We start from the raw sequence: 27,982 nt of genomic DNA on the forward strand, positions 1-27,982 counted from the left end.
GTTCTTTGATCATCTTCAAGAGAGGACTACTCTTGTTTCATCTTCTCATATGTGAAGATAACGCTCATATCTATCAATCTGTTCATCTACTTGTCTATCCACTCTCTGGAGAAATCCATGACATCTCTCATAAGCACATTCAATTCTGTTACCTCTGGTTCTGACCAACTAGGTAGTAGGATATGCCTCTTCATTTCATTCTCATATTGCGGATGAGTATGATCACTATCATCCAATATTTGATCAGGAATGAGAAAGAGTTCACATTAACTCGTGAAGTCCATTGACATCCTGGACCACATCCTCTTCTTCACTGCTTGTTCATCCATTAGGTTTGCCCAATAATCCTCAATGTCAACCTTGTGTATGAATCTTTCTCCTTTGATCCTTTCAACATTCTTATGCGGATCAAATATGTTTCTTCTCTTGTAAGTTCCAAGGCGATAGAATGCAATCTCATCAATCACTGTACTAGCTGCAGCGGTAGTGTGGCACACCTCCAAAGTTCTCCCTATAGCTATAGGAAAAGTCATCCCTGTTCTATGTGTTGTCGGGAATAATCATTATGTTATGTTGTTGTATTATGTTATATTGTCGTCGGTAATTATGGGTTACGACAGTCAGTTAGTCTTCCCGAAGGGCAATTGGACGCGATGGTTGGTCACACCCCTTCGGGTATTATATATTGTATACCTTTCATTCGAAGTAGGATTATGATAGTCGTATTTGGGTGTGATGTTATAAGCACTTGATGTACATGGACTGTTGAATTAATACAAAGACTGGTTCTTTAATATATTTCCATTATAATCTGTGCATTTACTTTCTGCATTTAATCGTTTACCCGTATGTGGCAAACACTATGCTTATCCTTCTGGATGAAATCAAATTCCAGAAGTTGTCTCACTACCTCAAGTAGGATCATTCTATCTGTAGGATACCTAGGAAGCTTGTATGGTTCGGATCTAAATCCCTGAATCCTTAGGTATGTGAAGGTCGGAAACTGTATGTACCACAATCCATATTGTTCAGCTAACTTCGTTGCCGCCTTGGACAACCTCTTGTGGATTCCGCCTTGCAACATCCTTGTAATATACATGGTGAAAGCATCATTCACCCTCCTATAATCTTTGATTCTATGCATATCAAGCTGTGGATAACATTCATAGCTTCTATATCGTCCTTGTCCATTCCCGACTTCACCTTTGCATATCAATCCTTTGTATGTGACAATTCTAGCAAGTATATACACAAGGTAGGAAGTCATAGCGAATGACTTAGTCTTTTCCACATTTCTCAACTGAAAATCTAGATTGTCGCTGATAATCTTCAACCAATTGATCATGGTTTCTCTTGTACAATGCTGGATAAAGTAAAACATCCATCCTCCAAATAAGGCACCCTGCGGCATCCCCATCACTCGGTTTAGTAGGAATATCAAATCACTATATTCCTCTTTGAAATCTGTGCACATGAGTGTCTTTGGCGCCTTGGAATGATGAGGCCTTGGCTCAATCATCCACTCTTTATTCACTACAGTCTTGCATGCATCTTCCTTCAATTTGTACTTCGCTTCATATTCATCCTTTGTTCTTTCCTTCATATCTGCACAGCGAGGAATTCCAAACACTTTAGTTTTGCATCCTCAGCAAGGTAGGCGATGGTTATCCCTTTGAAAGTGCGAATCATCATGGAGAGAGGATCATAGTGGCTTGCACATTCTAAAAGGAGCTTGCTGCATTGTATGGATTGTGGAAATCCATTGGCATGATATATGCCACTCCTCATGATGTTTGCATAGATAGGAGAGGGAATCTGGTTCTTTGTTCCAAACATCCTCTTCTGCATCCACTCCATATTCAGGAAATTCATGTTTGTATCTATGATTCCTTTCCATTTGGAAGACAATTGGGAATTCGAATAGAATTCCTCTTGAATGATCTTTAACTGCTCCTTTTGAGCTCCAATCCTGGATTTGGACATGGTCCCTGTATGAAGCTAGAAGTCAATAATCTTGGAAAATTGTTTTGATAATCTATTTTCAGAATTGAATTAGTTCTGATTTCTAATGATTTAGACAAATTTAGGAATGGAAATCAGGAATTCTATCCATATTCTTAACAAATTCTGAAAATAGAAAGAAATTGATATGAATAGGGTCTAAAACCCTCATAAAACCCTTAGTAAACCCTAATTTTCAGACTTATACGAGGTCTGATATGAAAAGCTAAGTCTGCAGACACCTTGTATACTTAGACAATTATTAAAAATGAAGTCCAAAAGAGTATACTGAAATTTGGAAATGCTTTGGAAAGGTGTAAAAAGTCTGATTTTTTTCTTTGATGTCTGAAGACACCCTTCCAAACTCAGTAATGGCTGCCAAATGTCTGAAGACAACCTCTCCAATGTCAAAATGATCAAATCTAGGCAAGAATAAAGGTCTGGTAAAAATAAATCAGTCTGAAGATAGGTCTGAAAATGAAGTTTCAGACCTTGCCAGCACCTCAAGCAATGGTGGCACACTCGGAAAATGATCACAAAATGCCTCAAAAATGTTTCCTCAATGAATTCGCCCAAGTGTAGAAAGCTGGAAATGAAACTCCAAGTCTGAAGATAAACAGAAAATGATGTTTTTAGACCTGCGACAACTCTGCAAATGCCTCCAAAATGCTCCCAAAATGATCTTCAATCAAAATCGCCTTAATATGTGCTGGCTGGGGGTGAAGAAGTGAGTCTGAAAACGAAGTTTCTAGCCAAGCATGGAATAAAAATCAATTCCAGCAATTGTGCCCAGCTAGGTCTGAGAACAATGGCAGCCCCTTGGCACTCGACAATATCATCAAAAATTGCCAAAATATGGAGGAATTAACCTCTCAAGCAAAATCGCCAAACTCCGAAATGTGGTGCCACTTCCCAAATTCGCCCAATGTGGCACAAACAGCCACCAAAGCTCGCTGCAATGGCCCCCAAAACTGGCGCCCAGGTCTGATTGGGCAGAAATCACCTTCAAACTTTCGCTTTCAGCTCACAAATGGTGTCTAATGGACACTTGATAATAATCGCCTAGCTGGAAAAATTTCTCCAATCAGCCACTTAGCTTCCTTCAATCAATCACATCAGCAAATATAATAATATTATATTGCTGGCTGGGCTCCTTTTAAACATGTTTTCACCTTGATGTTTCACCACACAAGCAATGTGGGATAAAACATTGCCTATATACTTGCCTTGGAAAATTGATTTGCATAGGAAAACATTTAATCATTAATAATTGTAGCAAATCATTAAATAATTGTTTTTGATAATTAATAATCGTTGGTCATCACAAAAACAATTAAATTCGGGTCCACTTGTATTAAATTTAATTCATTTTTACCAAATTTGGCCACCTGGGGGAAAATTGCCCTATATCTGGATAAAAATCTAGATGAAAAAATCATTTAAAACATTATTAAAGCTCATTGGGGAAAATCGACCTCCATTGGGATAAAATTCCCGATAAAAAATCGTCAAACTCGTCAATAAATACCTTTGGGGGAAAATTGATTTTCATTTGGACTCCAAAAAATCACTTCATCTTCATCATTAATTCCAAAAATCCACTTTGGGGGAAAATCACTCCCTATTTGGATAAAAATCCATCAAATTTCACACATGGGGAAATTGGCCATGCATCAGGACAATCATCTGCACAAAATCCATCAAAATTGATCATAAATTGTCCTGGAGAAAATCGATTTTCATCCGCATCAAAATCATCTGCATTCCAGGGGAAAATCGTGGGTCATCAGGATAATTTCCCATAGTCAAAATTTTAGCTTTCTAGTGGAAATTCGCCCTTCATCAGGAACTTGAAATGAGGGAAAAACAGGGTCCATTGGAAATTTGGGGGAAATTCATCTCCCATCAGGATTTTGAGTGGGGGAAAATTATGGGTCATTGAAAATGTGGGGGGAAAAGCACCTCTTATCAGGATTTTTGACCTTTAGACCACTAAAACGTAGATTTTCATCAGGAATTTAATGATTCTTCCACTCAAAATCATCTGGACACTTCAAATTTCATTGCTACACATCAGGACAACCAAATTTATCAAAATTTGAGCGAGAAAAGAAGAATTCCATTGGGATAAAGTGCAAATTTATCTTGAATAACCTCCTAGGAGCAAGAAAATAACCCCAAAAGTGTTGAAATAGTAGCTAGCTCGGATACCTATCTATTGTATTTTAATGTTGTCAATGACAATTAAAATACACATGTATTATCTATTATGTAAATCGAATTTTGGGCTGGACCCAATCATGTAGCGTGGAGAAAATTAATTGTAATTTGTAACGTGGTGACACTAAATTGTTACTTAGGGCTGGGCCCAAATACATGTGACTTGTAATTATGTCTTGCTATGAATATTGGGAAAGACCTATATATATAATGTAACTTGTGGATAGGACAGGCCCTATAAATGTAACTTGTAATTTGGTTTGACCCTAATTGGGCGATGTAACTTGTGGTCCTATATTGAATGTAACTTGTAACTTGTGAATAGGGAAGACCCTATCTTATGTATCTTGTAATCTTAACCCTATGTTTTGGTGCCAAGTTGAAAGGGCCGACCTGGAGTGAATTGGTAGGCTGAGTCACATATATATACAAAGGCTTAGTCATTGTATCAACACACACTCAGCGAATTGTCTTCAATCAGAAAATTATCTCCTTCATTCAGCAAATTGTTTCTTTGAGACAGCGAACTATTCTCAAGGGTAGCGAACTTCATCTTGTGGACAGTGAGCTTCATTTGAAGGCTCCGAACTATCATTGATGACAACGATCTTCATCCTAGAGCAGCGAGCACTATCTCTGGGGCAGCGAACCTCCTTAATAGCCGATACCCTATGCTTAGAGATAAGTTTATCATTTATCCTTAGTTGAAGGCGTTATCCTATTGTGCATAGTTTGCTAGTTCTGATTGCTTCAAGTGTTGAAGCCATATTGTAAGATACTTCTGATTATTGCATAATAAGATCTGAGATCTATAGCTGGGTTTTTCACCTCCAAGAGGGAGGTTTTCTTAGGGTATTCTTGGTCTTCCTTGTGCACATTGTTTTTGCTTTTTGTTATTGCTATTTTGGTACAGTCCGATCCTAAAATTAACAAAAAGGACCTTTTGACGCTTAGGCGCAAAAATATCACCGACACAGACACTTTAAAACTCATTCACGCCCAAAAGTCTACACCTAGACAAAATTTGGATCACCTAGACATCTGACATTCTACACGCACTTGATCCTATTCAAAACTCAAAAACCCTAATAACAATTAGGCATTTTCACACTCCAAAACTCGAGGCTCGGACATCGGGAGTTCAAAATTGCCGCCTACCACCCAAAACCCTAGACTAACATGAGGCTGAAAGCAGGAAAGAGGGGTTCCCCATTTGCAATGGGGCGATGTGTGGAAAGGTCACAACACTAAGATAAGTGAATGTATGTGTGGAAGTGTGGTATGAATTAGTGAATGCAATATTAATTACTCATCTGATTTTTCCGACAAGCAATCATTCATGGGATTAGTAAGGAAACATAATGGTTAGATGCAGGTGTAAGGGTTCACTCAATTAAGTTGACCACCCATTGTGTTGGTTTGCTTGTGGGCCAAGGGGTTAAATTGTCTTGGTTGGATGTTCCACGCCCTTGAGCTAAGTTGTGGAGAACAGTCTCTCAGTGCCCTATCTTGCTTTCCCATCAAACCCCTAATATGGTTGGCTGTTGGAAAAAAACTATAATAAGGATCCAAATGCATAGGAATCATTATGATCATTTGTTTGATGTTACTTGATTATTTTCCTCATGTTCAATTGCTATTATGGAACTTAGTGAAAGAATACTCATGTAAATAAACTATATTATTGGAATTGTTATTTGTGGGAAAAAATCAAGTATACCCCAAAGGGGGCGTTACATTGATCCACCCACTCTACATGTTGCCATAAAGAGAGCTCAAGACATGGAGTTTTCTTACATTGAAAACAAAATTGCAATTTGAGTTTCCTCGATTAAAGAAAGACAAAAGATCCTTTCAAAAGGAGTGGCCTGAGAAACCATGTTTGTTAGATGAGGAAAAGAATGAGTTAAGAAGAAAAAAACTATGTTTCTCTTGTAAGGAGCCATGGGAACCGAGACATTGATTCCTAGGGAAAGGCAAGGTACATTATATTGAGGTAGTTTTTGATAGTGAAGAGAAAACAAAAAATGGGTCAAGCGGTGAATGGAGTGATTGTGAGGAACATCAAGTTGAGTAAAAGGAGCACACTTTAAGGGGAGTAAAGGGAGACCATTACTATGTGGTTGGTATTGGGAAATCCAATATTGTTTTGGGAGTTTAGTGGTTGCACTCGCTTGGGAAGTATTCTGAGAACTTCTAGACTATGGAGTTAAAGTTCAAGGTAGATGAAAAGAAAATTGTGCTTCATGGGATGCCTAATGGTGCTCCCAAGATCGTTATTGCTAAGAGGATGGAGAGTATTTTTGTCATGGTGATGTAGCTTGGGCAGATCAATGTTTCATTTCTACTTAAGACACTTATGATGGAAAGAAGGCATATCGTGGGGATATTTAGTCCCTATTGGATAAGAATAGTGTGGTTTTAAGTGATATTCCTCTAGGTAGGCCACCAAAGAGAGGTTTTGAGCATGTGATTGAGTTAGAGGGAGCTAAGCCCGTGATCATTACTCCCTACTGTCATTCAAATAGGCATAAGGAGGAAATTGAAAAAGCCATCAAGTAACTACTAGACATGGGGCACATTAGGCCTAGTTTGAGTTTGCTTCTTCAGTAGTGCTGGTCAAAAAGAAGGATGGGAGCACGAGAATATGCATATATTACCATGCACTTAATAAGAAAACAGTTAAGAACAAGTATTCGACTCTCAAAATCGATGAGCTCATTGATGAACTTTATGGGGCAATTTATTTCTCTAAGATTGATCTTAGATCGGGGTACCATTAGATTTGAGTTAGAGAGGAAGATGTACATAAGACGACCTTTTGATGCCATTATTGACATTATGAGTTTTTGGTCACAGCTTTTGGATTGACCAATGCTCTTGCTACTTTCTAGTTTTGTATGAATCGTGTATTTAATAAGTAGTAGCATAAGTTTTTACTTGTGTTCTTTGATGACATCCTAATTCACAACAAGACTTGGGAAAAACAACTTTGGCACATACATGAGGTATTGGCCATTATGGAAGCTCATTCACTATTTGCTAAGGCCTCCAAGTGTGATTTTGGCATGACACAAATTTTACACTTGGGGCATCTAATTGGTCTAGTGTATTTAAGATGGATTAGGAGAAGATTTAGGCTATCCTTGACTCATCCCCACCAAAGACCTTGATGCACTTGAGAGCATTCCTTGGATTATGTGGCTACTATAGGAGATTCGTCAAAGGGTTTTAATAGTTAACATCACCCTTGACAAATTTAATTAAGAAGGGATCATTCTCTTGGATAGTTAAAGCTTAGTAGGTGTTTAACAGACTTAAGAAAGTAATGAGCACTTGTCTAGTTTTGGCACTTATCATTTTTTCTCAGCCCTTTGTCTTAGAATGCGATGCATTTGGAGAGGAAATTGGAGTTGTGCTTATGCAAAATGAGCACCCTATAGCCTTTGAGATTTAGAAGCTTAGAGATGCAAAGACACTATTCCACCTATGATAAAGAGATGTTCATGATTATGCACGCCTTGCTAAAATTCAAACAATATCTGGTTAGAGGGAAGTTTGTAGTGAGAATGAATCATAAAAGTTTGAAATACTTCTTGTGGGTAAGCAAAATACAACCTTATGACTTTGATATTGAATATGTCAAAAGTAAGAATAATAGAGTAGTTGACACTTTGTGTAGGGACCCAATTTTTGTTCTATATTTGAGATATCATTGGAACTTTGGAAGGCTCATATGCTGGTTGAGTACTCCAAAAATACCTTGGGTTGTGAGATTTTGCATAGATACAAGGTCTTAGATGATATAATCTAATATAGTGATATGATTTATTTGATTCTAATAATCTAATATAGTGATACAATTTATTTGATTCTTGAATCAAAATTAAAAGAAAAGATTTTGAGGTTTGAGCGTGATACTCCTTTAGCAGGTCATCAAGGATACTTTAGAATGTATAGACAACTGAGAGAGATTTTCTTGGAAAGGATTGAAAGATGACGTCCATAGACATATTTGGGAGGTTCTTTTGGTATGGAAAGTATTCAATACTTGGGATACATCGTGGATGGTGAGGGTGTTCATGTTGATCTTCAAAAGATACAAGTCATCAAAGATTGGCCACCTCCCAAAAATATCATAGAGCTTCGCAGCTTTTTGGGATTGGCAAATTTCTATCATAGGTTTGTACTTGGTTTTTCAAACTTGGCATGGCCCCTAAATTGATTACTGAGGGGATGAGTAAAACCAAAATTTAGCTGGATGGATGTACAACAATGAGCATTTGTGGAATTAAAAAGGAGGTTATGCTCAAAACCTATGCCCTTCTAGATTTGCAACAACCCTTTGAAATAGAGACAAATGCATTTGAATATGCACTTGGAGTGGTACTCATGCAACGTGGGCATCCAATCCCCTACCACAATGAAACTTTTTCTAAAACTTTGCACAAATACCCTATGTAATGCTCTATTTTTTGTGGCCTTTCCATTATCTTCAAGAACTCCAACTTTCTTGGAGAGCACCAGTCTTTTTAGGACAATATTCTAATAGTGGTGGCTAGTTCAAGGAACCAAGGTGAGTCCCATGGTACTTTCCAAATGCAATTTAGACATTTTGGGAGTATTCCACATTTCTTTGAGAAGTTTGCTATTTATGGAGAGTGACAAACTTCAATAAGTTTGATATCTGACAAACGTAAGGTGACATTAGCGTGGTCAAAATTCATAATTGGCCTATTATAATATTTTTCGAAACTTGGTGGTTGTGCAAAAATATAATTATTTTTAATTAAAAGGTGATTCATATTGTTCAAAAGTAAATCAAAATAATAGCCACTTTATAAAAAGATAAAATATGGTATTTTTCTAGAAAGTTATTAAATGAATATAAAATATACCTTCTAGAAAGATCTCAAGGGGCTATTAAAGGAGATTGAGAAGAGTCATTTCCTCATTTTTGATATTCTTGGTATTGCATTTTCTTGAAATCCACACGTGGAGATTGAGCAGTTTTGTTTAACAACAGCTCTAGGAAGAAAACCATAAGGTGAAGATTGGTTTTGGAGAAGGATTTCTCCCTAGCCAATGTAGAATTGGATTCATATAGGAATCACATGTGTGCTTAATGTTTGGAGATTGTGGAGTTTGCGTTGAAAAGTAAAATTGGGTCCATATTTGTGTTGGTTAAATTGTAATTGAAGATTTCAATTTAATGATAATTTTTGTTGTGATTAATTGAAATATCGGTATGACAATTTTTTCTCATATTTTGAAAGTGAAAGATTTCATGAAATTTTATTTGTGAAAGGGTCAAAGCCTAGCTGTGAACAATCATAAAAATATTCACATATAAGTTTGCTGTACCTTTTATGGTATGATTGGCAAGGCAAATTGGCCATACCACTACACTAAGTAGAAGGCAGCCATACCATGTATCTTTGAAGATAGGTGATTGAGATATAAGAAGGAATAAGGGGAATCAATGCTTTTATCCTAGTTTCTAGAGGCTTTCAAGCTGGGCTGCCACCCTTAAGGTGAAGTTTAGCAAGTATTAAATGGGAAGTAATGAGATTTGGTGATATCTTGGGATTTTGGAAGGACATCATTTTTAATTTAGAGTTTGTGAAGACCTCCACTTTGGCAATTTGTTTATTGGCATCAATTCGGGAGCTATCAGGGATTTATTAATGCTGTAGCCGGTGTAATCGAGAGCAGAATGTCTACACATGCTAGTGCTGTTCAGAATTTCAGAGTACAAATGATTACTAGAGCTGTACCTGCATTCTCAGAAGTGTTTGTACTCAGACCAGCATTATTTGTAGTCTGACAAGCTATGGCTTAAAGGTAAGGAGATTAATTCTCATTTTTATGGATGTATTTCTTAATTTATATCAGCGTACTGTCTGGTATCAGACTTGAAATTATATGCATATTTTAATCAGAAATGCAGGCATCAGCAATACAACACTATTCTCTGAGATTTGAGTGACTGTTTGATTGTGAAATGGGTGCATGACAATTGTTTGTCAAACTGCCAATGATATTAATTGTCAGTCACAGCTGTTCATAATCAGTAAATTCAGAAATTCCAATGTCCACCAAGTTTTTGATGAAATGTTTGTGGGCAAAAATTTAAACAATTGCAAGTTCGTTGAAATTCCTTGGTATTGACATTACCCTACATATGCCAAGGAGTTATGCCATTGTTCAAGCTTGCAAATAGTGGAAGCAATATATCGTGGGAAAGGAGACTATTATACACATACCACGAGCCCCTTCAATTTTTGCAGACACAAGGAAAGTTTCAGAGTGATATGCATCAAAGATGGTTTGCCTTCCTGCAACAATTTCATCTCAGCATCTGCCACAAGTAGGGAAGTAATAACAATGTGGAATACTGCTTGAGCAAGCTTCCAATTGCAGCCTTGATGGTGGTGTTAGATTCTTATGGCCATCAAACAGCAGCCTGGGCTCAGTTGTAGGTAATGAACTTGGCTTTGCTGACATTTACAATTGGCTATTTGAAGGTAAGCAAGTTTTTGATTTTCATTTGCAAGATGGAGTACTTTGTCACATGAGTCACATATATGTTCCCACCATGGAGTGAAAGGTGATATGGGAAGCACACTACAGTCGTGTTGCAAGTCATTTTTGAATAGGTAAGACCATTTCTGCGCTTCAGAGATATTTTATTGGCTAGAGATGAATCATGATGTCACTTCATATATTCGAGTTTGTGCCACTGCAAAGCTTGCAGACCGCAAAACAGACTTGTATATACCCCTTCCTATCCTTGATAAACCCTGGCACTCACTTTCTATGGATTCTATGTCTGTTCTTCCTACTACCAAATGGGGACGTAATTGTGTGTATGTAGTGGTAGATTGGTTTTCAAAAGTGGCTATCATGGTAGCTTGTAAGATGGGGATCTCTTTAGAAGAAATTGCTAAACTATTCTTTGAGCATGTTTGGGTTCATTTTGGTTTACCACACAATACCATATTTGATAGGGATAGTGTTGATGTGTTTTTTATGCACACGCGAACACAAAATAAAATACCCAAAAGTATCTTATCCTCTCTTGAACAAAGCTTCTCAAATGCTGAAGATTGGCTTAAGGATCACTTGAGACAACTCCAAGGTTTTTGTATGTCAGGTCTTGACTTGTGGATAAGCACAGTTGGTTGATGTGATTGCTGGTATCACAAGGGGACTTACGTTGAATTGTCGAATGTTTGAATCGTTGGAACTCGATCATCTGATGTTACAATCTGATGATGCTTTTTATCCTAAGCTAGCTCGAATTGGAAAAAAAGGGCAAAAGATGGAAGGTTGAGGAGTTCTATTCTAAGGCCTAGAATGTAAGAAGAAGGATGAATGATTAGGCAGAATCCTACTGGGCGAGGTCTCACCATCAACTTGAACAATTTGACGCAAGCTCAGTGCAATATTTTAAGGACATTTCAAAGATGTTCAAATCATTACCATCAAATATTGCTCACCATTCAAGTCAATGCATAAACAATGGATGCATAACAATTTGAAGTTAAGCTCATATCATTCCAGTTGACCACGCAAGGCGCACTTACAATCAGCAAGAGGCTAGTGGTATGGACTAAACAAATTCCACATGGATGCATTCAACAAGTTCCTCCATTTAATCTAATCAACATGAAAACAAATTGAGAAGTAAAGATCATGCAAGTTGTCGAAGTAACAAATTAAATTCACCATAACTTCAATGAAATCAATTGTTCTTTACAACAAGACTTTGACAACAATCTTTGCCTTCTCCTAATCTAACTTTAATTCTAATTGCTATTTACTATTCTATTCTTTGAAAACTATCTATTCTTCTATTCACTATTAACTCTTTACAAATGAGGAGCTTGAGCCTTTTATAATGCTCTCAACACAATTCAATGGCTCAGATCAATTCGAGATCAATGGTTGGGTTTTTACAATGAAAAACCCTAATTAGGGTTTGTTACAACAAACTCAATTCTGGCCAATGAAGTAATTACATCATTTTGACACGTCATCTCCAAAATATTCAACCAATGGATATGTAATATCCCTTGGCTAATCTGACCCTGTTTTGCTTATATGAACACCAAGGAATATTGTCAGACATTTGGCATACAATGTTTGAAGCCGCTGTAGTGAATTCTTTCTTTGTCTTCTTTGGGTTTGTAGGCTGCAAATGAAGTTATGGAAAGCTTCTAACAATACAAAGTTGTTATAGAAATGATATACTAGCTGTTTTAGACCTTTCCACACATATGTAATGACTGAAATTAACTAGTACAGCTAGTTGACATTAAGACAAACACTTGTCATGCATCCGAAAGTACACCTACAGCCATTAGGCATTTAAGCAAACAATTGGCATGAAAGCTAAATGGCTGATCAATGTTGAATGTGGAATATGCAAATTATATCTCCATTAAACATATGTAACCTCCAAATATTTCATGATATAATCATAATAGAAAATGATGCAATGAAGTAATGATTTTCTAATGCAATGACCATAGATAGAAAACCTGGTATTTCAATGGCTGCCTTGATATATTGGTTTGATTCTCCTCATATGCAAATCCCTTGTCACATATATATAGCTGTTCAACCTCTCTAAATCCCCTTCTACAGAACTCCAACTACTGTAGCGCACTGTTCATGCGCACTGTTCACGGCACTGTAGCGCACTATTCACGGCACTGTTCATGCGCACTGTTCACGCGCACTGTTCATGCGCACTGTAGCAGCAAGAACAAACTTGCAATTTGCTCTTAAAACCTTGAATAATTTGTTGCCAAATAAGGATGATTCACAACCAACTATAAATGTTCTTCAACAATAAACTTCAAACCGTTGTAGAAAACTTCACCAATTTGCACAAATGAAAGAACTGAAGTATTCTTTCCCACAACTACAATAATTCAGGTGTTATTTCACACCTTCAAAATTGCTATCAATAGGAAGTTTTCGTTTCCTATGATCAAAGAAGAAAATTGCGAAAGCCCTAGGCTCCACAATAAAAATCAATCAAAATACGATTCATCAACTGGATGCCGAGAATGAACTCCTGCCTTTCCTTTTATTCTTTCCTTAAGAGAGCTCAAATACCTTCCTGGCCAATGTGGGATAAAAGATTTATTCCCACATTAAATTATTCACTTAACGCACTTTATTATATTAAAGTGACTTTATTATTATAAAGTTACTTTAGAACTTTATAATAATATTAAAATATTAAATAAATCACTTAAGTCACTTAAACTTTAATATCTCTTGATGTACTTGTCTGATTGCTAAGCCGTCTGAGCCAGGAGTCGACTCTCCCTGTTCTCCATGTGATTGGATGCCTGTCTAAAAATAGAAACCCTGAATAGTGACTTACTATAAATAGTAAGTATGTGGAATTGAGTCTAGAAATAGCTGCAAAGGCCCAATCAAGGTCGACACTACCAATAAGCTCTGCTCAGGTGTCTTTCTATTAATAGGAACCCTGACTCTCCCAAAATAGTAACTTACTATAAATAGTAAGTGTGCCAATCTGAGTCAAAAAAACCTGTGCAAAGGCCAAAACCTGAATTTAGCTGAAGAGTAATGTCTCTAATCACCAAGTAATTGCCACACGAGGCCCTCTATCAATAATTATTAGCCTACGAGGGTCAAATGATAGGCTAATTCTTACAAACTCTGATGCTCGCAAAATGGGGACATTACAGTTTGGACATCCCCTGGAGTAGGGCGCCCAACACACTAGTCCAACACTTTCAACTCTAGATTGAGATCCAGGTCCCCTCTCTGTCTTGCTTCCAGATTTGGTGCATTGTGTAATGTCCCCTTCTCATTAGTTTGCAAACATTCACGGGATTGGCCTATCATTTGACCCTCGTAGGCCAAGGGGATTGATTAGGGGGTTGATTGGTAGTGATTTGCGGCTTCACATTTTGTATCTACTTGACTTTATGGCGAAATAAGGAGATTACATGTATTGTAAGATGTGTGCACTTTGATTATGATGTAATAATATTTAAAGTGCAATTAAATTAATTAATGTGTAATAAAATAATAAAGCATAACAAAAGGATAAGAGAAGAATCTTCTAGAAGGAACCAATTGATTGGATGTGAAAAGAATAAATAGAGGAGGTTGGTTCATTGTTCATCATCAGTTGTTTGGATATCTTCTCTTGTGTAGACTTGTGGAGCCAAGGGTTTCTACGGATTAATCGTTTGGGAATGAAAACTCCCTATGATTAGCATAACTGAGTAGGTGAAAGATCTTCCGAGGGGTTGCAGTTGAGAGTGGGAGACACTCAGTCTTCCATATTGGGCCTATTGAGTTATTTGTAATTTTCATGGTAGTTGGGATTCATGATGTTTTCAGATTATCACTTTGGTTGTCCCAAATGCATCGATTCCTATTGAAGTAAGAGGGCGATTTTATTTGTAGATCACTGGAAGTGAAATTGGGTGAGAGCTGATCGATTTGCAGGTCTGAGATAAAAATCGACTTCTCCCTATATACCCTCGATTTTGCCTTTATCTCCCTATTTGAGCATTGAAGTTCACTTTGGAAGACATCGCTAGCCTTAGAAGCATAAGGCGATTCTATTTGGGAGTGATTGAAGGGAGAAATAAGTAGAATGTTGCATCTATTTCAGATCTGAGACAATTCGAATCAGACTGTCAAGTTCCCACGATTTTGCATACAGCTTTCCATATTGGCATCAAATCACATCAAGGAGGATAGCACCACATTTGAGGGGTAAAGGCGATCATTTTTGGACAAGAGTTTGGAGGCTAGCAGCAGTCCGTCCAATTATTATCAGTTCATCTTCATTGCAGCAGGGGCGACTTCTGAAAACAAGTTCGATTTGCAGATTGGAGGTCTCATAATCTATGATATTGCTTGCTTCTTCAAGTATCGAGTTAGGTGATCTTTTCCAGGTTCATCATCAAACATTCTATGCACTTGTTTCAGTTAGTTGTAATAATCATGGCTGTCATTAGTCTTCAGAACTTCTGAGTGATAAGTGGGTAGAGTTTGGTCATAATATTGCCATTGTAAGAACTCATTTTGATTATATGATTGTCTGAGGTTTCCTGCAAACTGTTTGATGTAATGTCAGCTAGCTGTAGGAGCATGATTGTGTGTCTAATTTAAGTAAATCAATTGTATATGCGTTCTTGGCAAACATACTATCATTCGTAGTTGTTCTTTCATGAGAAATGTGTGGTTGATTAATCTCTACTCCATTCTGAAAAATTCTGAGACACCCTATCAGCATAACACGCAAACATAAACCACATAACACGCAGATTGAAAAGTCAGTTATCAGCAAATATTCCTTGTATTTTCAATCAATCCACTGCAGGGGATATTTCATACTGTGTTGGTTTTTTGTTTTGTAGCTTACGGTTATTGCTGAAAATCATCACTTTTCTTTCATTTAACCTACTTTATTCACACAAATTTCAGAATCTCAATTCTGTTGCAACAAAGGAACATAAATCCAAGTGTTCATCTTTCCTATTAGGACTGTAGTTGAACCTATTTGTGTTCCCAATGATATGCAATGGAGATTTGAGATCCTAGTTTGCACCCATAGGCCTAGGATCTCATTTCCATACATATCAAAATGATCAACCTAGAACCCGTCATCCATTTTAGGTTGGAGACAAAGTGTGGCTCCATCTATAGAAAGAGCGACTTCAAGGACCAAACATGAAGCTTCGTCCTCTTCAATATGGTCCATACACCATCATCAAATAGATTGGTAAAAATGCTTTCCAATCGAATCTGCCACAATTTTTGGAACTGCATCCAATTTTTGATGTTGAGTTGTTGCATCCTTACTTTCCTCCTATTCTGCACAATTTTGAGGTAGTTGAGCACATTTAGAGTACAAAAAATAAACCCTGAGACTAATATCCTCTTAAAAATTGGTCAATTGACTAAGGTTATTGTCAATACTCTCAAGAAACAACAAGTTCCTCTCTATCGTGTGGTCCAGGTTGGCTAGTTTCTCACTAGGGCAAGTGGTTGACTAGGAAACAGATTGAAGCATGATATCCCCATTTGTTGTAGAGCATAGGTGCAATGCGGCCCATTACCTTTCAAGGGGAGGGGGAGGAGGAGGGGCACAAATGATCTTATATTGATCTAGAAGTGTTTGGGTGGTGTGTGCAGAGCCAACAACAAAAAATATCAAAAATCTATTTTTTTGATATTTTCCATATTCTAGTAAATCGCATTTTCAAAGGCTTGAGGATTGTCATTGATCCTTTGGAATGGATTTTCAAAGGCATTGTCTCCAAGGAATTGAACCTAGTTCTCTCAGAGATCTTACTAGCGATTTTAGAAAGTTTGAATTTTGCCCAACGGGCTAGAAGTTTTGACCTTGCCAAGTTGGGGGACCAAAATAGACAAGTTTTGGTAATTTTCTGTTCTTTTAGTTATTTTTCCACATCCTTTTGTTCATTTCAAATTCCAAAGGATGTGGTGACTGTTGGAATTCTGTAGAAATGTATAAACTTTTGAATTGGAAGAGGATTAGGTTGTTTTTGAACATCATATATCTCTTTATGAGTTTGCAGTTCTTTGTTCTTTTGCTAAAATCTTTATAATACTGCAGGTTGTATGCTAGGTATTGTTCACGAATCCTAGATTTGGATCAGTGGGCCAACTGGTTGTGTGAAGCCTCTGGGAGATTTCTGCGATCCTTTCTTGGAAAGAGGATCTACTTTTTCTTTTGATCTGTTACTCCCCATGTTGGCGTGTGCTTAATTTTTGATAAATCCCATTATTTGTTCTTTCAACAATCCTTTTTTATTTGGCCTTAGACAAACTCTTATTCCTAAGCTGGTTGTAGTTCACAGGTGAGCTTTCACTTGACTCTTTGAGGTCTTATTCCCACATTGGCAAACCCTTGGCAAAGCCAGAAGGCATTTGCTTGACATTCTATTTTGCTTCTTGATCCTCATGTATCATCAAGTGGTCTAATGGTTTATCACCATGTTAATTTAGTCAAGTGTGTCTAGAATTTTTTTATTATGTACTCATGTATTTAAAAGCAGTCCACTCTAAGTTGTATTTATCTCAAAGTTCCCAGACTCGGACTTGGCAAGGCTGACTCGACTCGTGACTCGGCTCGGACTCGGCAAAATAAGAAAACCCTTGAAATTTAGAGATTTTTAACGATTTAAAACTTGTTTCATACACCCATTATTGAATTAAGCGTAAAGACACTATAACATCATCAAATAGAAGCTAGTTTGATGACATACATAAACATACATCCATCACATGCGTAGAAATGTAAATAAGGTGACATGCTAAACATAAACTATGATCTAGAATGATAGTGCAGCCACAATTCCTAAAGTTTGATTCATTGACATAAAATGGTATGCAGAAAATAAAGGTTACAGCAGACTGTCATTAAGACAAATAATTGGCAAGCATCATATAACACTGTCTAAATGGACAGCCTTATAACTCCTTCATTAATGAATCAAATAGGCTCATTACATAGCCGATTTACATCAATTATATTGACCAACAGACATGGACACTTTCAGATTGTCTGAGAACATATGACAGTTATAGACTCACACATTCAAACTGGAAATGCAATTTATTTGATAAGCAAAGAACCTGGTAAGAGTCGCTTTGATGAGGTGATGAAGAATCAAGCAATATCCAAAATATTGAGGACTTCCTAATGCCCAATCGAACTGTTTATAATTTATTTGAACACGTGTTTTGACATGAAAACTTTTGGATCACATGCATTATGCCGGGTCACGACCCTCGGACTCGGAGAGTCAGGGCGTGACTCTCCTGACTCAGCGAGTCATGCCCCCTGACCCGTCCGAGCCCGGGTCAGGGTCACCGTGACCCGGCAGGGGTCACCTGGCCTGCTGACTCGGTGACTTGCGTGACTCGCCGCGAGTCACGGAACTCTGATTTATCTTTGCACATGATGCAATTTATTTAATTTCTTTTAGAATCAATTAATTATTAAAGTGTGCACATGTATTTTGTTATAGACCAAGACATGCAAAGATTTTTAATAACTTTAGTTTCAGGAACAAATACTAGAGACAACACCAATAGATGGCTATTTCCTGAATGATCGGCACAACATTTTTCTCTCACTTGACTTAATGAACATCTTCATTATATACTTACGTTTCCCAAACAAGGCCTATATAAAGCTTTTGTGCTTGTGCAACATATAGGAAGATAATCACAACTATTAATGAATTCTTAAAGATGAGAAATAAAAAAAAGAATGCATGCACATATGAGGAGAAAGTGGCCAGAAAGCTTTCCTTCCAAAATTCAACCATTTATGTACATTGGTCCAAACAAATTTGCAACTCATAGATATTGAAATTTGCTCTATAGAAAAATTTACATACCCATGTTAAGCCAATAAAAATTGGCCTAGTGGGATGATAGCCAAGTGAAGTGAACTATGATGAAATGAAAAGAATGAACAAATAAAATGAAAGAAATTTTACTTTATGAATCATTTTGCTATTTTATCTGATATGTTAAATTGGCTGGGTGTATGAGAGTAAGCTGGTTTGGTTTCTGAATTAGTGATGCCTATTGAGGGATAAACGTCAAGGGATGCTTGTCTACTAGATATGATTTGGTGTCGGTTGCCGCTGATAGCAGAATTAATGTCTCTTGCGTACTGATTGTGTTGATTATATGCACATTTACTTTAGTTGTTTGCTTTGTCTCTTGTTGTTGGATGCAGGTTCAAGTTGGACAAATGATACTTTAGGTAAGCAACACAATTGATGTCTTTAGTTTATACCCAAAACATACAACTAATTGTATAGATAACCTAAATGATATCCTTGGTACTTTCTTCCTAAATAAATAGGTGGTTGACATTTTTTGATTTGCATTTTTTTCTTGGGAGACCTCCACTTGATGCAGTGATTCAAGTTGATTTGGATAATTGTGTAATTCTGTGGGTTAAATATGCACGCAGTTTACAGTACCCTTTCTATCTTCATGTCTCTACAATATTTTGTAGGAAAGTTTAGGTTTGAGGCTCATAAATATTTCTAGGTAACTATAAAGCCTTTCATCTATGGCAATCTTAAAATAGTTTACATTGGACTTTTTGGGTAGGGCTTGTCAGTTGGTGATAGTATTAACCCTCACTTGTTCATGAAGCACATGTGTGCATGTGTATGATTCACTAAAGGCTCATGAATTTATGATATCCAACAAGATCTCTTTGCATTTATATCTGTCTCATAGTTGGTTGTCTAAGGCATACATTCTATTTGCAGTAGGTAGCATTTAGTGATTATACATTGGCCTAATTCACAGCATTTGAAGCAAAAAGGTACATTTTATAAATAATTTATTTAGTTTGGGCCTTTTGATGTGCAAATTAGAGTTAAGTTACCATTTGAGTATTTGAATTTTTTACGACTTATTGGTATGCATATGTTTACTTCTAATGGAATAACATATTATAGGTGCAAAAAAAACTCCCAAAAGAACCAGAAAGGGATTTTGCCGGAACACCATATATTCCAGTATATGTAATGCTTCCTGTAAGTTTCTTATATCACTTTGATTTAAAATGAATAATCAACCTACCAAAAGTCATGTTGATTTTGTGATTTGTTTGTGGTTTTTTGGAAATGACTATATCATGCTAATATATCTATTTGTCAATCTTTTAATGACAGCTTGGAACTATCAATCAACAATGTCAGTTGGAAGATCCACAAAGTTTGCAAAAACACTTGGCAACTTTGAAATCTGCCAATGTTGATGGTGTAATGGTTGATTGTTGGTGGGGTATAGTGGAGGGTGAGAATCCACAAAGTTATAACTGGTCTGGCTATAGAGAACTTTTTAATATTGTATGCGAATTAAAGCTCAAGTTGCAGGTGAACATTATTATCTTCTCAACATAAGCTTTTGTCCTATCTTTCATTGGATTCAAGTAAATATTGTTTGTTATCTCTGAGATGAAAACTTTCTTAAGTCTTCTATTATGATCTATTTTTGACAAATGAATGTAATGTAGATCATGATATCATGATCTTGTTAGTTAGTGCTGCATATTGAAATTTATTGTTTAAGATAATTTGAAATGGAATCTTAAGCTCCACAGTCATCTTAAATGTTGACAGGGAAGATTGTTTCTTGTGAGTTGTCATCTTATTTTCCCCTTATTCGAGATATGCAATTTAGTAGAAATCTGAAGAAAAATATACTGGTTTTTCAAATGTCTGTCTGCAAGGCATTTACTCTTTCATGGATTTGCATATATTGCTTATTTGCATCTGCAGGGGCTTTGTATCATTCACATACTATCAGGCACAACTGCCTTTTGTGGTCGTTATGCTTATACCTTCTTATGACAGTTTTGTATGCCACAAGGATGCAATGAATCGCATCTAATTACTGATTATAGACTTAATATTGAATTTAGTATTGAATGTGTACCTATATTATTTTACATCATGGGCTAGGCAGCAAAGAGTACTTTGAAGCATGCCAGCAAAAATCTTTTTTGGAATTGACTCACTAACCAAAATATTAATTGGAATTCAATTAAGTGGAAACAAAAAATGCTGAAAAATTCATAAAAATAATGAAAAAAAAACATGTTTTTATTTCATGTCAAATAAATGACATAAAGACAGACAGTGAAACAAAATAAGAGTGTTAGAGATGAAATATGTATTTTATTCAATAATTTTTAAGGTTTCTTATTTCAATGCATAGTTTGAAGTTCAAACCTAGAAATCAGTTACAAATTACAAAAGACAATGTACAAAGAAACAAAATATAGAGGGAGCCTATGAGGCTATGATCCACTAGAGGGCTATAGATTGTTATGTTGAAGCTCTAGTGTCCAAGATTTCATGCAATTGATTGTGCTCACGTTCAACACATACCTTATTCAATATAGCTAGGTGCTCATCATCAAACAGTGGTGCCTTTATCTTTTGCGATCCATTCTAAATTTGGATCAATCTTGTTAAGGCCAATCAATTGATTGTCCTTGATGTCTACTGATATTATTAAAGGAAATGCATAAGTTTGTGACATATATTAAATACGTATATGCAATTTGCAACAATTTCAAATTGATTTTAAATTTGCAAATTGCAAATTAACGAGAATTAGATTTGCAAGTGTATTTGACCTTGAATTTTGTGAGGAAGGCTAAGGTTGTGGTGAACAAACACAAAATCATTCATCTTCTTTAAGCTAAATGGTTACATTTCTTGTATTGTATGTGTTTAAAGGTGCTCGAAGAATGTTCACAAGTGGAAGATTTACATGGCTAGTTTAATATGCACATTGCCACTATTATAGATTTTTAGCTTCCTTGCCAAAAAGTCCCACGTTGTCAAAATTTATCAATCTTCTATCATCTATGATCTATTTAGTATCTATCATGTATGTCAAAGTTCACAATTTAAACTTTCAAAGATAGACAAATGCAAAAATTGATTGCAAATACTTGGTTTGAAGGTCCTCCTATGTTCTATGATGCGTACATCAGAAAAACTCAGAAAAATCCATTTCCCACACTGGAAATACTGCAATAGTTTCCCACCACACTAAATCAAGAGAAAAATTCCCATTTCATTTGAAGAGGTCCTATGTCATCTCTGCATTGTCCCAAAAGGACTAACTATAAAATAATGTTGGATTAAGATGGTTTCCAGTGGCATGGAGATATCGATACATTTGCAGATTTATTTATCATTAGTAATCTCTCATATCAACACATACTTAGACTTGTCACTGTGCATCTTGATCATGTTAGCCTCCTTTCCCTTGTCAATGCCCTCATAAATTAGGTTACAGGGGATTTTTCTCATCCATCAACTAGTTTCAAAATTTTGATGAAAGGCTTAGAAATTAGTACACTTTACTGTCTGTACAACCAAAAACTCATAAGAAACATGTGGTGATTTCCTACCATCCAAATGACTAAAAAAGCTAGACTCAATCTACTCAATCTACTCACTTGAAATGAACATTCGTTTCAAGTTCATCTTTTGTGCACAAAGGGTTTGTAATTCAAGGAAGTGAGTAGCAAAACTTGTCACCCTTGGGCAAGGAAATTCCGTATCATCTATGAAGGTGTACATCATATTCAACACCTTGATGTGATTAGATAAATTTGATTATGGTTCGTCTCCTCTACGACAATTTTAACTCATGAATGCCAATGCTTCCTAGTGTTAGATTGAGAGTGTCACACATGGGCTCCAAAACAATGTAAGATACTTCTCCATCTCAAGTCTGTGATGTTCCCTATTGAAACCTCCTTCCTTGGCTGGGTGATGAAAGATATACTGAAGAAGATAGTTCCAGAATAAGCTGGCTATAAAACTATTATTATTCAATTATATGAAGTCTGCAAATGAATATTTTGTTACATATAGAATGGGTATACATATACATATGATGATCTTCCAAAATAGTATTGTTCTGAACCTTATTTCTGACTTTAAATAATATATCCACACAGACTGGGCTGTGATCACGGTGTAATCTTGATCAGCACTTATATTACTGTTGTTTCTGTACGTGCTTCTAACCTTTTACACCCCTTTTGATACGACTGTGCTTGATCCTTCTTATTTTGATAGTGTAATCGAATTAGTTTCCTCCGGCATTCCATCTGATAGCCTTCTTATCCCCTTTTTGGGACGATGTCACTCCTCCTAAATAACTTCGGGATTCGAATGGATGCACCCCTCTATGGCGTCTTTTGGTTAAGGATTAGTTACTTTTGTTTAGTTCGAATTTCGTATCCTTTCATGAACACGTGTTTAGTTAGTTCATATCTTTGCATCCTTAGACATATTGTGCCTTATAATCTTCATCGTATTTGTTCATCCGTTAAGGTTAACCTGCCTCCCTTTGTCTAATCGCATTCTTGGGAATATAATCGCGCCTTAATCCATGTTACTGCCCTCCTCAATCGACATTAATCATGTCTTGAGTCATATCGGGTTTCCCCAAATGGCAATATGCTGGGCAGTGTTATGTCCACTGTGCATAACATGAAGAACAAGGGGTCACTGCCGCTGTAACTTAATAACATCTCTGATCTGTCTTAATCAATGGTGATCATGCTACAGTGACCTGAATATTATCAGGGTAATGCATATATGGGTGCTTTTCCTGTCACAACTTCGTCTCTTCCTAGAGGCTTCACGAAGTTGCTCATGCGCTCCTAGGATGGGGACATCACAAAGTCCTTTAAGCCACACACAACCAACAACATTGTTTGTTTAATAAATTGGACCACATGTTATGGCTGTAATGTCCACCCCTGATTTTTTTTTGAAATATGTGTTTGTTTGCAAGTTTTTTTCCAATGAAGTAGTTTATTGTTCGTTTGCTTTCAGATTGTAATCAAGATGAGTAACAAGCGTATAACATGAAACTTGGCAACATAACATAGATTCATAGAATAACAAGTGCTGATTACAACTAGACTTCATTTCAAACTTCATAGAACATCGTCAAACATTACAAATCAGATTTCAATTAACAGTATTATCAAAACCAGACTTAACATTTAATTTGCAGACCTGATATAACCTCCATACACTGAAAAGGGATGCTCAAAATTGTTTCCAGCACCCAAACAAGGTATAATATGGACTTGGGCGATTTCTTGGAATGATAGAATATGTCACTAGTTGCTCCAAGTCTGCTCCAGCATTCTCTGTTTGTGAACAGCAGTATTAAACTCAGTTGAAAACCACTTTCCAATACTCATAAAAATCCCTTAACCTTTCGTTACCAAACCCATGTTCTGGCAAGGAGGTGGTGCCCACTTCTAGGGGTGATTTGGCATAATTAATCCATTTCTTCACCAAGGATGATAAATGACCACTCAAAATGCATCGCCCACAAAGAAGAGTACTCAGAAATAATACCCAGAATGATAGCAGGTCTGATCACTATAATATGAGCCAAACTTTGATTCCCAGCTACTCAGAAAAGCACACCAGAACTCAGGAAAAGCATCTAATCACTACCAAACTTGAACAAAACTCCAAAAAGACTGACACACACCAAAACCAAGAAATCTACATTAGAAAACTAAGAATATCTTCGTCTTTCTCAAATCCAAAATCACCCACTAAGCCAAAAACATAGTAAGTCTCAAAACAAGTACACGAACCAGCTAGGGTGGGTCTCTCACCATAGAAACCAGCAAACAAGAAGAGGGTTGTTGTCCTCAACCAGCAAAAGAACTCCTCGAGCTCATTCTATCAGCATTTCATTTAGTTGTTAAATCAAGCATAACCAAATGAGAGCTCAAATGAGAATATAAAAACTGAGGGGAGGATTAGGCCAACATTCTGTCATTTGAACTCATTTCTTGAAGTGTCCCACCCTAGTGTGCAACCAATTTCTTTACTTTGTGAAACACTTGGAGTCCACTTGAATTTGAATGGTTCTGAATATTATCATCTATTTGATTTGTTTAATGCTTTCATAACATTTTCTCCCTTCATATAATTCATTTTGACTTTCATATGATCAAGGAGACATTATGACAAACCGTTTGCAATCATACTGTTGTCACAAAAGCTCGCATCCTTGCTGAGCTATCAACTCAAGAACCTTGTGAAACATGGAAACAACCCCGAAGTGTAGGACCTTGCGCAAGGGGTTGAATCTTCGGAGAAGGCCGGCTTCCTTCTCAATCCGGCTGCAAGTGTTGAACTAACTCAACACTTCAAAACTAACTCTTAAGCCTATCCTAACGATTTGCAGAGATAAAGGGAAGAGAGAATGCTTGAAATGAAAGGAGGTGATGCACCAAGAAGAGATTGTTTCTCTCCCCACCCGAAATGGCACAAGGAATCAACTGAAAAGCCCAAGGGATACACAAACTTCAATTGCATGAGTGACCCAAACGCATGTGTGGAGGTTAGAATTTTCTAAGTATCAAGAGGGGAGAAGGATTCCCACAAAGTCACTCATAAAACAAGTTAACACAACATACATGTGAAAGGAAACCACAAACATACACTTATAATGGAGGTAAGAACACATACACATCATACATAAGTTGAAGGAAGGGAAGAATGGAGATTTTCAATTAATCATAAGGCCAAAGCCAATCTTACAGTTGCAAAAATGCAAAATAATTACAAGTCTTCAAGAGAAGAGAAGAGCATAGGAAGCTCAAGGCAGCAGGGAGAGAACCCTTTACAATGAGGCTTAACAACCTTATATAGAGAAATGGGTTACAATGGTGATCATGACCCCTGCATGTCAGTCTGGAAGTGCAGGGAAGTGCATGCACTTGGCTTGTACATGCAAGCAACCTAGCTATACCACCAAAGGCAATCCTGAGAAGGTGGATTGAGTAACCCTCCAAAGTCAATCATGACATAAGTCACCAAGCATGGCCCTGTACCTTCCTTGATGGAAATCTTGCCAAAAACACTTAATGCACCCTTTTGGCTCCACAAAAGAAAGTGCACAAGTCACCAAGCTGTCGGAGCATTAAAAGCTTTGAGTATCGATCACGCCATCTGGAAGTGTTGCCAGTCGGAAGGAAGCTCGGGGACTTCGGAAGCTCGGACTCCCGAAGTGAGGAAGACAAGGGAAGAACTTTGGAACCTCGGGGTTCCAGAGTTCCGGGATAGAGAGAAGAGAAGGAAAAGGCCTTCGGAACCTTGGGGTTCCGGAGGAACTAGAGAGAGAAGGCAAAAGGGGAAGGAACTTCGGAACCTCGGGGTTCCAGAGTTCCGGGGAGAAGAAGGAAGAAAGGGGAGGAGGGAACCTCGGAACCTTGGAACCTCGGGGAGGAGGGAAAGGCAAGGGAAGGGAACTTCAGAACCTCAGGGTTCCGGAGTTTCGGGCAAGGATAGAAGAAAGACTAAAGAGGAGGGGAACTTCGGAACCTCGAGGTTCCGGAGTTCCGGGCAAAGGAGAAACCTAAGAGAAGAGGCGAAGGAAAGGAAGGCTAGGAACTTCGGAACCTCGGGGTTCCGGAGTTCCGAGGGAAAAGAGAGAAAGGCTAAGGAGAGGAGGGTCTAAGCTAGGGAAAGAACTTCGGAACCTCGGGGTTCCGGAGTTCCAGAGAAGGAAAGAAAGCGGCTAAGGCAAAGAACTTTGGAACCTCAGGGTTCCGGAGTTCCGGAAAAGGAAGAAGGAAAGAGACAAGGGTAAAGAGAAAAGAACTTCGGAACCTAGAGGTTCCGGAGTTCCGGGGAAGAAGAAAAGGCCAAGGGAGGAACTTCCTCTAGACAAGGTAACACTTCATGATTCTTCTCTCCCTGATCAACTGGGGCCGTGCTGGTCCATGGAACATATCTTTGATCGGTTCTCACTGATGGACCAAGGGTGTCATAAAATGACAACACATACCATATGACTCAATATTTAAAGTCTAAACATTGTGGATTGCTGTATACAACTCAGAAAATCAAAATGATGTACATATAATGTTCTGACCTTAGTGAACAGCAGATATAAGAACTCAGAAATTGTAACAGCTGAACAATGAATTTTAGTATAAATACCTTCTCGTTATATAGGGATTGTGATGCACTGATCTGACTATTCAGATTACAACAGCAAATAGACTTCATTAACAGTCCTTCATTTAGCATACAACTCCAAATTACAAAAAACACACCAAGAATGGCATCCCAATATTTGCCTGGTAATTGCAAAATAAGATCAAGCAGCACTTTAAACCTGCATGTTATATATCAATCTCCATTGCCCAGCCATGGGAATTCATATGCAAAGATACTCAAAACAATATAGGTGATGCCCTAGGAGATATGAGAAAAAATGAGGGTTTTGTCTTGACTGTAGACTACACAAATTTGCTTGTCAAAACTTGGGGATCTATCAACTCTTCCAACTTGCAAATAAACCACCCTGATCTGCCTTCAATCAATCTCGGAATACCTGATTAACCCTGTAAAGCTGTCAAACCCTGGAAATCTGAATTCAAATAAGCGCAAGTATAACCTTTGGATGAGATTATTAGCTTAGTACCCTTTGATGATGTCTCATACCAGTAGGCACTGTTCCTCTTGAGAGTTTTCGTTCTCAAAAGTCTGGTTCTTCAACAGCAAACCCTTGCTCTCCAAAAAGCTTCAACAATTTGCAAACGGTCAATAATCATGAAAATGCACTAAGTGTGCCTTTTTATATGCACACCAAAAAGCAATGCTTCATTTGGCTTTTTTAAATCATTATGTATTAAATGATTTTGTTGCTTGATAATATTCCCAAAGTTGGCATCCCATTTGGCATAATGTTTAAATACTTTACGACATTAATATATTAAATGCACACTTGACCCCTTATATCCCCTTTAGTTATAAAGATATTTAATTTAATCAATTGTATTAAAGTCAATGCTGGATTAAACTTTGATTAATTAAATTAAATCATTGAACTCCACTAAATGTCAAATATCAAACCAACAACTGATCTTGCTAACTTTCCAGATATAATCGTGGTGTCCTTTGACCATCTTGATGACTTACCATGAATAGTATGGATCCAAACATCCAAGTGACTTACTCAAAATAGTGTGTATACATGGAGCTTGAAAGACCTTTGGAAGACAAACCACAAATAAACTGATGCATTGAGATGGAGGGCACTGAAATAGACACTCAAAGGGTGAGCTGAATAACCCTGAATCACCCTCAAAGTGCCCCCTAATAACCACATT

At 37.2% G+C, this 27,982-nt stretch overlaps 1 protein-coding gene across 1 annotated transcript in view; it reads left to right on the forward strand.

Annotated features, from left to right (window-relative positions):
• Nucleotides 1-27,982, forward strand: part of LOC131041614 (beta-amylase 2, chloroplastic) — a 181,174-nt gene that overhangs the window by 61,941 nt on the left and 91,251 nt on the right. Inside the window, exons 2-3 of the mRNA XM_057974746.2 lie at nucleotides 19,749-19,826; nucleotides 19,965-20,168. Coding sequence (XP_057830729.2) covers nucleotides 19,749-19,826; nucleotides 19,965-20,168 — 282 coding nt within the window. The remainder of the gene's footprint in view (nucleotides 1-19,748; nucleotides 19,827-19,964; nucleotides 20,169-27,982) is intronic.

Source organism: Cryptomeria japonica, chromosome 8, assembly GCF_030272615.1.
Source record: "Cryptomeria japonica chromosome 8, Sugi_1.0, whole genome shotgun sequence".
Lineage (NCBI taxonomy): Eukaryota > Viridiplantae > Streptophyta > Pinopsida > Cupressales > Cupressaceae > Cryptomeria > Cryptomeria japonica.